Below are 14,905 nucleotides of genomic sequence, written 5' to 3'. Positions count from 1 at the left end.
TCCTATATTTATACTGATGTTGCTAATATAATTATCCTCTTATAGGTCCTCTGAGGTTACAGTTGAAGAAAAGTTGGGAGATATACTTTGAATAGTTGTTGTTGTTGTTGTTTTTAAATAGTAAATTCAGATGTTTCATTTGTCTCCTATTTCAACACTACCTATTCATGCTGAAGTTAACTGAATAACAAGGTTTCTCAAGCACGAGAAAGACTTGTTGATGTGGTCTTCCTTTGTAGAGGGTGTTCATCTGGGACTTGGATGAGACCATCATCGTTTTCCACTCCTTGCTTACTGGATCCTACGCCAACAGATACGGGAGGGTGAGTACCAAGACGCTTTTTTTTTCTTTGGAGTAACAAGGTCTAGAATTGAATTTTTGTCCAAATGGGAATGTGGTTAAACTTTAAACGATAAATTTAAAATCGAAAAAGGAAAACAACTCGATGGATTGACATAATCAGATATATGCAGGAGGCAAAAACATGTAAATGAACAAAAGGAGATATTTTTTAGGTCTTTAGAAATGAGATAAACTTTATGCAATTTAATTCATTCTTATTTCAGACCACAGTGAATAAAAGTGATTGAATGTTATTCTAGGATGAAATATTAAAATGTATAAATGACACAGAAAGACCTTTTGGGTTGGGTTGTATTTTTTTACTTGCTATATCTTTTGATTTATTTTGTTATTCATGACATATTCAATAGAGCAAATATTCACTTGCTATTATTTTCAGTGATTAGCAGTCTTAATATTTCATTTTCAAAGCACCTACTAGGAATGTCTTTATAAGTCCTTTTGCCATGGATCTAAATTTATTTGAATGGTGTGTAGAATTGAGCCTCTGAATGACAATAGGACCAATACTCTATGTTTGAGTTATTACAATACTTATCTTGGTGTTGTAGGTAAAAAGTAATGTTACAGTCCACCTTACATGAATAGACCTTCAGTTTCAATGTTTTGCATTTGGGTTTTCCCAAACCTTGGACATTTTTTTTTTATCTATTGCTTGATGGATTCATAAATGTTCCCAAACAAATATCATGCTATTTGAAGTTGCTATGGGGCCATGGCCAGTTTGGCTCAGTGGTTAGAGCGTTGGCCCTCAGACCAGAGAGATTCGGGTTTGATTCCAACCAAGTGCACATACCTTGGTTACAGTTTGGTCCCTGGTCCTGGTCGGAGTCATGTGGGAGGCAACCATTCGATGTGTCTCTCTCACGTTGATGTTTCTCTCTCTCTCCCCATGCCCCACCCCCAGCTCTATCTGAAGATAAATGGAAAAATATCCTTGAGTGAGAATTTCAAAAAAATAAAAAATAAAGTTGCTATAGGTAATTTCTGAAATTAATATGATATTTTTAATTTTTTTTTTTTTTTTTTTTTTGGTATATGCCCCTAGCAGAAACTGAACCCAGAACTTTCTGGTCCATAGGTCAATGCTCCAACTGCTGAGCCAAACCGGCCAGGGCTGTATTTTTAATTTTTTTTTAATCTTTAAAGAAATAATATTACAAGTCTTAGATTCTTGAAGCTATTGGTTTGGAGCCTTAGAAACTAAGGCAAGTAATGTGCAAAGTTGATGCCCATGAAATGTGCGTGCTGACATTGCAGAGTCTACCCAGGTGTTCGTCGTTTCAGTGGCTGTAATTGAGTGCCTGCTATGTAGGCGTGGCGGGGCGGGGGCGTGGCGGGGCGGGGGCGTGGCGGGGCGTGGAGGGGGCGGGGCGTGGAGGGGAACATGGAGGAATTGTTAGTTGAGCTTCACTATGCAGGGCTCCTTCTCCTAAACCTGATAAAAAAGATGAAAAATGCACATTTCACCATTTGAATTTCCGTCCAGAAATAAATTATTTGTGAAGCACAGCAGTTGGAGCATCTTATTGTTAAATATTAACTTCTGAGAGAAGACCACAAAAAAAGGTGGCACTTGGAACTCACACCACAGTGTTGGAAAGAACATGCATATAGAAAACCAGCATTTGAAAACCTTCCGTAAAGTCTCAAGTCTTTAAAACCTTTCTTGTTAAGTAAGGGCCAAATGGATGCAAAGAGAGTTGTCTTGATCAGTTCTTTGTAGCTGCTGAAGGGGCCAGCTTGGAGGGCGGCAGTGAACATCTCATGCCCTACTGACCTCCCATTAATCATTGACCATAAATTATTGATTTATACACAGAATTCACGCCTAACCTAGAAACTGCTGCCTCTCTAGAATTTTTCATTCAGATTCTCAACAATATCCAAATGAAACATTACAAATACCATGAGTTTTATTTTTAAAAGTGTCAACTATCCGTATTTAGAGGCATCATCAAATAGTATTGTTTGTTTACTTTTCACATACTAGGGCAGGTGATAAAAAGTTTCAACACATGTAATTCCCAGAAGGCAAAATTGCATTTCTTTAAAGTATGGGTGCTTTGAGATATTTAAATGTAAGCTTATTTATAAGTTGATGGGGGTTGGAGAGAAAGCAAATTCCTAAGCATACTTAGGGAAGACTTTGGGCCTGGGATAAGAAAGACCTGAAGAGGCCAGTAAATAGGCCATGTGACCATCCAGAGAAAGAATATTCTTAAAGAGAGAGAGAGAGAATGTTCTAAGCAAAGGAAACATCAAGTGCAGAGGCAGAAAGGGTCTTGATGCTTGAGGAACAAAGAGGCCAATGTGGCCCAGCTTCATGATGCAGAGTCAGGAGAGATGAGGGCAGGGACAAAGGGCCACCCGGCCGTGGTCAGGAGAGTTGATCTCATTGTACATGCCATAGGATGTCATTCAAGAACTTCAAGAGAGGACATGAGCCATCTGATTGGGATTTTTAGATGTCTTTGGTTGTGTGTGGAGAATCAAATGTAGGGGCAGAGGAATGGGAGAACAGAGTGGGTTTTAGCAGTGAGCTGATGAACTAGCAGTAGGAATGGAGAGAGCTGACTGGGTTCTAGATTCTGTTGCAGGTAGAGAAATGGATTTGCAAATGATTTGGATTGGGCTGGTGGGCAATAAGTAATAGAGAGGAATGAAAAGATAGTTGTCAGGTGTTTGTCCTGAGCAACTGGGAGAATAGTCATATGAAAGTGTTGAGATGGGGAAGAACTAATTTGGAAGGGAAATGGAAAGTTTGGTGTTAGACAAGTCTGAGATGTCTATTAGACACCCACTTGAACCAGGCAAGGAGGCAGAGGTGAGCCCGGGAATGAGACAAGGGTCAGGGCTGGAGATGTCAGAGTTAGAGTCTACAGTGCACAGTCCAGGATCACAAGCTCCTCAGATGTTCTTAGCTTGATGTTTTTCCTAAACATTTATTGAGCACCTCCTTTATGCTGGATGCTCAAGGTTAGCCTGTTGGATCATGGTGCAGCCAGGTTTTGAAGACACACGTGCTAATTGAATTGTTGCCTGAAGCATGCAAGAAAGCTTGCTTAATGTTCTTGTCATCAGAGAACTTTAGAGTCAGGCAGAATTTGCTCTCAAATCTGATAATCGTGCCTTGTAAAAATCTGTGGTTCAACAAGGCAATAATAATATCCAAGGTGATCAGAAATCCTGTATCCTTTTGGCTCCCCCGAAGCCGAGGAGAGAAGTCTTAAAGCAGTTCCAGAAGCAAGCCTTCTTTCTTGGAGCGCCAGTATCATGGTATTCCTGAGCATTGTCAAGGGAGCATGGAAGGCTGGGCCTTCCTCTCCAGGCTGAGAAAGAAATGAATGCCTGACAATGTGATAGCTGTTCTGTCTCCATGGGAACCAGATACTTGAGAAGTAGCTTAGTCACAGTAGCTTAGGCAACTCAATGAGTAGACCATTCAGTAAAGGGACACAGGATCTGGTTGATATAATGCAAAATTAGGGCATGTTCCAGCAATATGTACAAAAAAAGTTTGAGAATGTCCCACCTTCCGTGTAACCCTAGCTCTGGGAAGCAGGCCTGTTGGGTGTTATAAGGAAGTGTTGTTTTATAACAAAGGTGATGGGAACTAAAGGAGGGTACTGAGTCCAGTGCAGGCTTCGCTAGCGAAGAGAAGAGAAACAGCATATTAGCAGGAAAATAATGTCCATGGGTGTTACGGTAAAGTAGGTTGTTAATAATATCTGTCCCAGCTTTATTTGTTCGATGCATTTTTAGAAGTTGCTTTCAAACTAAGTCCAAATTCCCCAATTGTACTGAAGAAAACGCGTCTTGATGTTTTTAACTAAGTTCTGTCTTTAAGATAAGGCAGTGTATTTTGGAATTTCCATTGAATCCTCATTCCTATGTGAATCCCCCATGCGCATGTATTAAGCTTTGATTTTCCTCCTGTTAAAAAAATAGAGAAGGCTCTGCCTGCCAGGGGCGCTCCGGTGCCTTTCCTTCCCCCCCCTTCTGTCCCACAGGCGAGCATCTCCTGAACTCTAAGGGTCCCCATGAGACCTGCAACCAGGGAGCAGTGGGCAGTGGCAGCTCATCCTGGGCTGGCCCCCTGGACCTGTCCCTAAGGCCCCCTTTTCTCTGAGTTCTTAGTGAACCAAAGCAGCCCGGCCCAGGCTCATTTGCCTGCCTAGTCTCTCTTCTATGGCTTGTTCAGTCCTAGGTCCTTTCTTGCTTCACTGTTTCCAATTTTAATAAACATCCTCTCAAAGGAAAAAAAAAAAAAAGACAATATAATCCAGTTGTCACATCAAAGCAAACAACCCAGACTTCTATTCCCAGTGAGGTGGTGCTGATGCCCCAAGTGTGACTCTCTCTGTGGGGACTCCCCAAGGCATCTAGGCTTGATTGTTCCAGTGCTTATCTTTCATTGTTGCTCATATGGGGGGGGCGGGGGGGGCTAAATGTTACTCATGTAACACAAAAACCTAAACATGAGCACTTAAGCCAACACAAAGCTTAGTGTTTCTAATTCTAGGCCCTACTTATTAAGAATGTCCTATGGGCCCAGCACTCATTTAATTCAACATGAAGGCTCGAGCTGCTAAGCCCATTTTACAGATGAGGAAACTGAGGCTCGGAAGAGGGTAGAGACCAAATGTGAAAAACACTAGCACCATGACTGGCATGAAATAAAGTAGAATAAAATAAATATTAATTCTATTTTACAGTTGAACCTCAACTGCCAAATACTGGATCTGAGTGAAGAACGTGTTGGTGTCCTCAAACTTATGAAGTGCCAGTATGGGACATAGCATATGGTGACAGAAAGAACATGAGATTTGAATTCAAATAGATGTAGACTCAGATCTGAACTAGGACTAGTTGGAGTTTTTTTTGGGGGGGTTGTTTGTTTGTTTGTTTTACCTTTTCAAATGTATTTATTCCGACTGAGACTGTTTCCTCACCCATAAATCTGGCTACCAGACTTGCGAAATTGTTTAAAGAATTGAATTGTATCAATTATATCTCAGTAGAGCCAGAGGAAAAAGAAAGATTTAGGTCGTGGCAGGAATTTGAAGGGCCCAGCACCGTGTCTTATTACAGCAATAATTCACTAGTAAGAACAGCATGTATCGCCTATTGATGATCTCTGCTGCCTGGGCCTTTGTGTTATAATACATCAGGCTTCTACAAGGATCTCAATTGTCAAAGTGAGTTTAAATCAATCAAACCTCCCCACCGAGTAGAACACAGTGATTAGTACATTGATGAAAGAAAAATTCAAAACCAGTTTGTCTAGCCTATTTCTTCAGAACATTCCAGTTAGCCAGTAAAGGTTGCTGTTCTTACCCTGTTTTAGGAGCAACTCTAAGCTCCCAGATCTTTTGAGCGATGACCTCCTCCCCTGGTGGCTGACAAAGATGCTGAACTGTCACACGGCACCCAGCAGCCAGACACCCAGTCTCCTCCTGGGACTGTAGGGGGTCTGGTCACTTACCCGGAATGATCTCCCTGGTGGACCCTGCAGACCACAGGTTGGCAAACCTTTTCTGTAAAGGGTCAGATAGGAAATATTTCAGGCTTTGCGGGCCAGCTGCCTGTCAGAACTACTCAGCTAATGTGACCACAGACAATGTGTAAACAAACAAACGTGGCTGTATCCCAGTAAAACTTTATTTATGGTTCTCACTTTGAATTTCATGTAATTTTCAGGTGTCACGAAATATTATTTTTCCTTTGGTCTTTTAAAGTCTAGGCCAAAGGTCTAGGTCAGAGATCGACAGGCCACATCCTGTAGGCCCAGTCCGGTTCATGGCCTGCTTTCGGAGGGCCTTCAAGCGAAGAATGTCATTTACGTTTTTAAGGGTTGTTTAAAAAGTCGAAGACTGTGTCTCAGCTTGTATATGGCCTGCAAAGCCTAAAATATTTATTGACTGTTCCTTTAGAGACAAAGTTTGCCTACCCCTGCCTAGGTCAGCCTCTGAAGTTCACGGCGATTGGCACACCCCCGCCGCCAGGGCATCAGGACCGCGAGCTCAGCGGCAGCCACTCCGCTGCCGACTCAGCTGCAAACAGCGCAGGCGCCGCGCGTCGGCAGCTGGGGTCCCACTGACGCACAGAACGTGTCAGGGTGAGGGAAGCCGCTGGGGCAGTTGAGTCCAACATGCTATTGCTCAGACACCATAGAAATTTCTCTCTCTTATTTAATGACCTCAAGTGGCTCTTCCAGGTGGGCTGGTTTGGCAACATTTGGTGGTGCACATGAGGTTGTGCCATCTCGCCATGGAGCTTCCGAGGCTTCTGTGGTCGTTTCCATGCGTGCTGTAGCCCACGGGGAGGCGAAGCAGGGACGGCATGAATGGGAGGCCTTCCGGGCCAGGCTCAGAAGGGGCGTGCGTGTGCTCGCAGCCCGGCGCAGGGGAGCAGGGGAGCATTACGTGTGCCCAGGCGGGAACAAGACGGGTCTCCGTGGAAGGAGGCAATGCAGCCACAGTCCTCAGTGAAGAACTATTTGACAAATGAGTGAAAACCAAAGCACACCTTCCAACCCTCCTGGTGGCTCTGGCCATCCCAGTAGAACGGTGCCCAAAGGCTGGGTAGCAGGGGTGCTGAGAGTGGTTTTTGACCATCAGGGGGATCTCCAGCCCTCTTCATCCCCTTTCTTTGCTCTTATCCCAACAGTGCCCTGTCCCCTTTAGCTGTCAGCCCCTCCCTCCCACCTGCCAGTGAGACAGCAGGTCCTCAATGTCCTCAGTGGTTCTGGGAAACTGTGACTTTAAGAGAATCAACTAGTATGGAAACCAATTTGATCCTAAGCTAATTGACATAAACAAGAGTTAAATTCCTACAGCATATTTCTGATCATAAAAAGATCACCAAACTTCTGAAGACCCAAACATTTCTATTATTAAACACTGAACTGAATTTTAACTCTACAGACATTTAAGAAAGATGAATAAAAACAAGATAATGATTCTCCAACCTGATAAGTCCAGTTCAGGGTCTCAGTGGCCGAGCCACTCCTGGCAGCTCAGGACCCCGGGCAGGACCCACCCTGGCAGGAGACTGTCCGTCACGGACCCCTCTCAGCCCCCCACACTCGGACGGGGCAGTGTGGACACACAGTTCGCTCACGTGCACACCTTGGGATATGGGGGAACCAGAGTCCTTGGAGAAGACCGCAGGGACGTGGGGCGAATGTGCAAACTCCACACCCACAGGGGCCCTGGCCAGGAACCGTTTTTTTCCTCCTCATCAACGTTGTAATGAAATGTTCTTCAAGGACCTGCTGTTTATAATCGATAATGCATGTTCTGCTACCTTACTGAAGAAAGCCTGCCCTCTCTTAGTGATGCATGTATGTGGGAATACAGGGAACGAACCCAGGTCATCACGGCTTCCCAGCCACCCGCCCGGCACCCACCGCCTGCCCTCAGCTTTGGGAGTCCTGTGCTCTGTGACCTCAGGGGAAGTACCTGGCCAGTCTCCTTGCTCTGTATGAATCTTCCCATCTGCAGGTGGAAGTCATCTCAGGGCTGCTGGAAGAACAATGGAAAGTACCTAGAAAAATACTCGGAGGCGGTCCGTAGATAAGAGCTGTAGCGCCCTGGCCGGTTTGGCTCAGCGGTTGGAGCTTCGGCCTGCGGACCAGAGAGTCCCGGGTTTGGTTCCCACTAGGGGCACGTACCAAAAAACATAAGAGCTGTTGGTGTTTGTTTTGGGGTTCAGAGGAGAGAGCCGCAGTAGTGACTCTTGTGTGGTCCAGGTAGCAGAAGAGGGAGCCGCGGCAGGAAGGCTGCACATCCATAAAGGGTATGTAGTGGGTCAACCCTCTGAAGATGAGCAGCAGAAAATACATTGAAATGGAATAAAAAACACCATGTCTTTGTTCAGCTTTTACAGTTTACACTGCTCTCTCCCATTAATTATCCAATTAGTCTCTCTTTTCCCAATGAGGAAACTGTGGCTCAAAAAAATTGAATAGTTGGCCCAAGGAAGCACATCTGTTACCTGACCACACCAGGAATATGATCTGGACTTCGGATCGGCCCGCCGCCCTCAGGGAGCCCAGCACCAGGGCTCTGCTGTGGGCGAGGGGAGGCCATGCGCAGCCCAGACGGGAGTGGCACGCTGAAGTGTCCAATGGGAAGAGGAATCTGATAGCAAAGGGGATGATTGCTGTGCTCCTGGTAGGACATCATAAAGGCCTGAGAGCGGGCTGTAACCTGAGGGAGGAGCGTGGTCACCGTGGAATCTAGACAGCTCTGTGACTGGATTTAGCCTTTTCATGGGCACTGCGTGGGCCCCTCCGTGTGGAAGCCAATTTGGCCAGGTCTGCTCTGGCTTTCTTCTTCCTCCTCCCTCTTTGTGCCCCTTCCTGGCAGTTGTCCCGTGTGTGGGGTTCAGTGGGTTTTCACCACAATGAAAGCTAATCTTTGGAATGGTTGGGTTCTTTCTCTTATTCTCCACGTGGCTATTATTTTCCTGATGTTGAAAGAGGGAGTCTCTTAAGTAAGGAGAAAATGAAAGCAGTCGAGTGTCACATATCTAATCGGTAAAAAACGACCTGATTAGCTCCACCGCAAGTTTGGGTTGTTGTGTTTTGTTTTGTGTTTTAATCATTCAGCCAGTAGGTGAACTGTGACTTACATTTCATGTGTATACAGCCTCGTGGTGATCCAGATTATTCCTTAACTGTCATCCGAACTACGCCCAACTCCTAAAACTTGGCATTTCAGGCCAGCTGTCCTGTGATAGGTCCTTATAAAACTGAGAAAAGTTCATCTTTGCTGATGGCTTTGAGAACTTCAGACAGGTGGGAGTAAGCAGTGGAACCTTGCATCTCATAGGTTGTACACATCATTTACATAACACTTCTAGTAATATTTTTAAAAAGAGATAGTATTTTAGCATACTTTTTTTCCTTCTCTCACAATGAAGGAAGTACTTTTCTAATCTTATCATTAATCCTTTCCTTGTGAGCAGCAAGCATGGGGCTTTGGAAATTAGCCACTCCCATATGCCACCGCGTGCTTATTTTTCAGTTGCTTTTTCCCCAAAACAAAAGATCTTGAATGGGGAGAAATGATGGTAAGTGACATCCAGGCACCGTTTGTGGCTTTAATGTTGGCATTGTAAATAAGGAATTGTTTATGGGGTCCAAAATGGGTATTTTTTTCTTTTATTTGATTGATACCACCTAAAGATTTGTTGTTGCGTTGAGCATACTTTACAGGATTTTCACATAGACCAACAAATCCTCATAAACCTGCTCAGGTTGGCAGTGTCCCCTCACGGGCCACCACGCCTCTCAGTCACTGCTTGTCAGAGGAGGCTTAGCTGCCCACATAGGACCAGTGTGGACAGAATTTAGAAACCTTCTCTTTTATTCCTAAATTCAGAATATAAGTTCCGTACCCTGAGTTACTAGTTACACTTTCTGAAATAGTTGAACCATCATCTAGTTATCCATTTCTAGCCTAGATTAATCCTTTAAATTGATTAATTAATTATTTTTAAATCCTCACCCGAGGATACTTTTACACTTATCTTCAGACAGAGTGAGAAGAAGAGAGAGAGAGAGAGGGAGGGGGGGGAGAGAGAGAGAGAGAGAGAGAGAGAAACATCGATGTGAGAGAGACACATCTATTGGTTGCCACCCGCATGACCCCAACCGGGGCTGGGGACGAATTGCAACCGAAATATGTACCCTTGGCTGGAATCAAACCTGGGACTCTTTGGTCCGTGGGCCAATGCTCTAACAACTGAGCCAAATCCTAGCAATTTTTAAAAACATGATACCTTCAACTTTTTGATCCAAAGTAGAAGAGCAGCTGCTAGGAGTTTGTGTAGAGTTGATCTCAAATGTAATATGGTACATACTCACGCGGAATGCAGAAGACATTTATCATACATGTAACATGTAATTATAAATTGAAAATAGTAATAAAAATTTAAAAGCAAAATTAATTTTGGGGGGGTTTCAGGAAAATATACCCCCAACTCTGTAGGTGCTTTGTAGAACCCAATCTGTAATTCAGAATGCTGTCGCTGTCTAAAATTAGAACGGTGGCTTGGGTTCTAAACTGGTTGTTAAAGATCTCCACTGAAAGAATTTAAACTGGACAAATTCATATTGCCTTATGTGTTTGTTTGGTTTATTTGACCATTCGATTTTTTTTTTTTTTGCTTTTTAGTGTACAGAAATAAGATGCTGAAAGAAAGGAAAGGGGGTGAAATGTGCAAGGGTGTCTAAATAGAAACCAGCACTACATTAAAAATGGGAACAATTTTTTCTTTTAATGCTTTACCAGTTCATCTAAGCAATAAAGAGATATTGCTTCCTTATTAGCATGTGGTGCTGTTTTTAGTTGTTCTTATAGTAAAACTGAAATGACTTACAGGTTTTTTGGGGGAACTACACAAGATCTAATGTGATATTTGGCATTTGTGGCATTGTTAAATCCAAGCTAAAAATCTCAGATGTATCTTTTCAAACAGTTACCTAAAAGGGAATGATGTTTGTATGGTTAGATAAGTGGTTAGCTTTAAGGTTTCTAGAGAAAGGAGAAGCATTTTATTTTTGCATTCAGAAAAACACTCCAGATCCTATTCTGAAAACCCAAAAAGAACCAAGCAGGTTTTCCTAAAACTTTCTACTGTGAGGCTCACAGAACCACGGACACTCTGAGCCCAAAGTAGAATTTTTGAGAAATTAAACGAAAACAGGTTAAGAAACTCATTTTTGGATCAGCCTCCACTGGAGGAATGCCTTTAAAAACAGACTAAATTGCCATTTGAAGCTAGGAAGTGAGAATTGGGAATGAGTGACTACCGCCCTTCAAAACAGTTTTCTCAGTGCTTACTTAAAAGATAGCTAAGATCGAATAGCATGTGCAAATAAATACAGGAATCAGCAGTGCAGATGTAACTAGAATATTTCTCAATGTAAATGGGCAACAAAATAATCTGAGCAACATGTACCTCATCCTGGTCACTGGAAGAGAGCAAAACGCGTGGCAGAAAAGACGGTCCGCCCCTCCTCCCCAGGGACCTGCAGGAATTCACTGTGGTGTCCCTGTTGGGGGAGAGCCCATGCTAATTCAATGTGGTCACCATGTGAGGACTACCCCAAATTGAAGACTATCAAAAGAATTAGTCAAAATAGAGGTCATAGATTGTACTCAGTATGGTACTCAGTATCTTAGCCTTCTGGTATAGAGTAGTTTAGTTGAAGTAAAGATCACCAAAACCATCCATGAAGTAATTCAGAAAATTGTACTGCCAATATTGAAGTTGTACACACAAAACCTTTTGAGCTATGTGGGCCACAGTACCCAAGACACACACTTGGCTACGCTCCCCTCTCCTACTGAGTCACCCTTTGTGTCCTGGCCTGACACTAACAAGTTTTTCAGAAAAGTCAGTCTTTTATAGTTTGTTAACTGCATACATGGTAGTGTCATAGGTGCCTAGCCATAATTCCTGCCTTCAGGGAGTTTATAAATGAATAAAGGAGACTGTTGGTAGGGAATGAATGAATCTTCAACAGCAGTCCTTCACTGGGACAAAACTATTCTGAATAATGCCCCTCAAAATCCACAAGGAGTGAACCCACAGAATCTCTAAAGAAACAGCAATATTCCAAAGGTCTGCCTGTATTATTCATTACAAGCACTCTCCAGTAGCTGCAGCCATTGGACTAGTAAGAAGTAGTCCGTAACAGGATGTCAAATGATAACACTAGCATCGTGGGTCAGGAGCAGTCAGGATCCACAGGAGCTGTCAACCAGAACGGAAATGCCAGAGGTGCTAAGTGAGGTGCTTCTGGGGTTACTGCTCTTAGGTGACGCTAGGAATGCTCCCTTGCCACCGATCAGCGTTGCACTGTGACACCACTGTTCCCAAAGGTATGAGACATAGGTCCTGTTCTAGATGTGGGCATTCCTCTGGTTTTCTGGACAAGAACATCCCCTATGATAAAAATTAGTGGAGTTCGCACAGAAAAAGCAGTGTCTGATATGCTCTGTCGGGTGTATTCTAAGTCCCAGTTAGTCTGGGTAGAGATTGCCAAGTGAGTCCTGATGCCTTCTTTTTAATAAAGAGTGACATACCGGGGAGCTTTGCATGGCTTTTATGATTTTGACTTTAAAAATTTTTTTTTGCATTTTAATTTGTATAATTTGGGTGTGCTTTAAATTTTCAAAAGAAATAATTTTAATCCGTAGTTTTACCACCAAAAGACAACCAATCTTGTGTTGGTGAGTATTTTATATACTTTTTAAACTTGAAGTATAGAAACTACTTAAACATATACAAAAGTAGATGGAACAGTGTAAGGAAACCCAGGGTACCCTCTCCCAGCTTTCCCGGTTATCCGTCCAGGCTAATCCTGTCTGTATCCTTACCACAGCCACCCCCCCCCCCCGCCCTGCCCCCGCCCCGCCCCCGCCCCGCTCTGTCCTACAATTGTTTTTCAAAGCAAATCCCAGATAATACATTATTTTATTTGTATATATTTTGATATGTTTTTAAGACTCTGTTAAAAGCATTTTTTATAATAGAAATAGTAGACGATATTCAGTACTTTAGCAATCTAGAAAAAGTAATTATTTCCTAATATCATTAAATGTCTAATCAACAGTTACATTTCTCCAGTCGTTTCTAATTTTTATTTTGTGATAAAATACACATAATATAAACTCTACCTTCTTAGCAATTTTTAAGTGTGCAGTTCAGTGATATTAAATAAATTGACGCTGCGGTGCAGCCAATCCCCAAAGCCTTCATCTTGGAGAACTGAAAGTCTGCGGCCATTCAACACCTCCCCCTTCTCTCCTCCCGCGAACCTGGCAGCCACCGTCTACTCTCTGTCTCTCTGATTTTGACAACTTTAAGTACCTCCCATAAGTAAAAGCATACATCATTGTTCGTTTTGTTAGTGGCTTATTTCAATTAGCGTAATCTCTTCAAGTGCATTCATGTGGTAGCCTGTGTCAGAATTTCCTTCCTCTTCAGGGCTGAATACTATGCTCCACTGTATGGGCATCCCCGCGTTTCGTCTAGTCATCTGTCAGTGGATACTTGGGTTGCCTCTACCTCTTAGCTATTTTGAATAAGGCTGCTATGAGCATGGATGTACAGCTAGCTATCTCTTTGAGACCCTGCTTTCAGTTATTTTGGGTATATCCCCAAAAGTAGACTTGTGGGATCACATGGTAATTCTATGTCTAATTTTTTGAAGAACTGCCAGACTGTTTCCGTAGCACGTTTCACATCCGCCAGCAGTGCCCCAGGTCAGTTCTCCACAGCTTCAGCACATTATAATCCCTAATGATTAGTGATATTGAGTATCTTTTCATGGGCTTATTGAACATTTATATATCTTGTTTGGGAAATAGCTCTGCAAGTCCTTTGACCATTTTTAAATTAGGTTTTTATTGTTATTATTGAGTTGTAGGAGTTCTTGATACTTCCTGGATATTAACCTCTCATCAGATATCTGAGTTGTAAATATTTTCTCCCATTTCATAGGTTGCCTTTTCAGTCAGTTAATTCGGTCCTTTGCACAGAAGTTTCTAGATGTCGTGTAATTTATCTAAACAAAGCCTCTAGTATGACCATTATGAGAATGTACAGTTTGGGTGTTTTTTCTGCCCTGAGTACAAGAGTTCTTTGCCTGCCGGTTATAAGCACAATTATTTTAGAAGAAACTTTTTAAATGTCTGTGCCAGGTAGCAAAAGAACGCGCATGCTGCAATGCCTTGTGCTGGGACTAGTGTTAGACCGGGTTTGGTGTGCAGATGTACTGGCTGGCTTCACCGTACGCCCCGTGTACGAGGCAGTTTCATTACTTTTCATCTAAGATGATTACTAGGCTGAGATGTAGAAGCAAATGGGACCTCCTTGCAGGGGCAACGGTGTCTTCATCTTGTGGTTGAGTCTTGGTAACATCAAATTTCTGAACCACTATGGATGTTGCTTACTAACAGATACTTTTTAAATGACCCTTAAAGTTTACCAAATGCCCTAGCTCATCTAGGAAATGACAAAGGGCAACAAGAGGCCGTATTCTAGTTTTCCATTATTCCAATGCTCACACGTATTTATAGACACCCTTTTCTTATATTCACCTCCAATCAGATTATAGATCTCCAACATGTGACTGCAACACTGACAGACATAAATCTCACTGGAGGCTGACGTTCATGGCATGTCAGCATGTCTGTGCACTGACTTTGTCTCAAATTTCTTTTTTCTTTTTTAAACATTTTCTTAACATGAAGATCTAGTATAATAGCAGTGATCAGGCTAAGGAAAAAAAGAAACAGGAAAAGAATGACAATGGGCCAAGGATGATGCTGGTGATTTTGGTGTGGGATGATAATAACTTTAGTCCCTGTGGGCAGTTCTGTGTTCTAGAAACCAGAGAAAAAGATCTTGAGGCAAGGGATAATTAAAGGTCACTTGACAGAGGATGAAAGCAGAGCAATTGTTTTAGGCCTGCGTCTACCCTCAACAGATTTCATTGTTATTTAATTTTTCTGAATA

At 42.8% G+C, this 14,905-nt stretch overlaps 1 protein-coding gene across 2 annotated transcripts in view; it reads left to right on the top strand.

Annotated features, from left to right (window-relative positions):
* The window catches only part of EYA1 (EYA transcriptional coactivator and phosphatase 1), a 301,589-nt gene that overhangs the window by 226,215 nt on the left and 60,469 nt on the right, over positions 1-14,905 (top strand). For both annotated transcript variants that reach the window (XM_036264087.1, XM_036264086.1), the window contains exon 11: positions 240-323. In XM_036264087.1, coding sequence (XP_036119980.1) covers positions 240-323 — 84 coding nt within the window. The remainder of the gene's footprint in view (positions 1-239; positions 324-14,905) is intronic.

The sequence above is a fragment of the Molossus molossus genome, unplaced genomic scaffold, assembly GCF_014108415.1.
Source record: "Molossus molossus isolate mMolMol1 unplaced genomic scaffold, mMolMol1.p scaffold_m16_p_16, whole genome shotgun sequence".
Classification (NCBI taxonomy): domain Eukaryota; kingdom Metazoa; phylum Chordata; class Mammalia; order Chiroptera; family Molossidae; genus Molossus; species Molossus molossus.
Note: the sequence above shows the minus strand (reverse complement) of the source record. Positions and strands in the feature narration are given on the sequence as shown.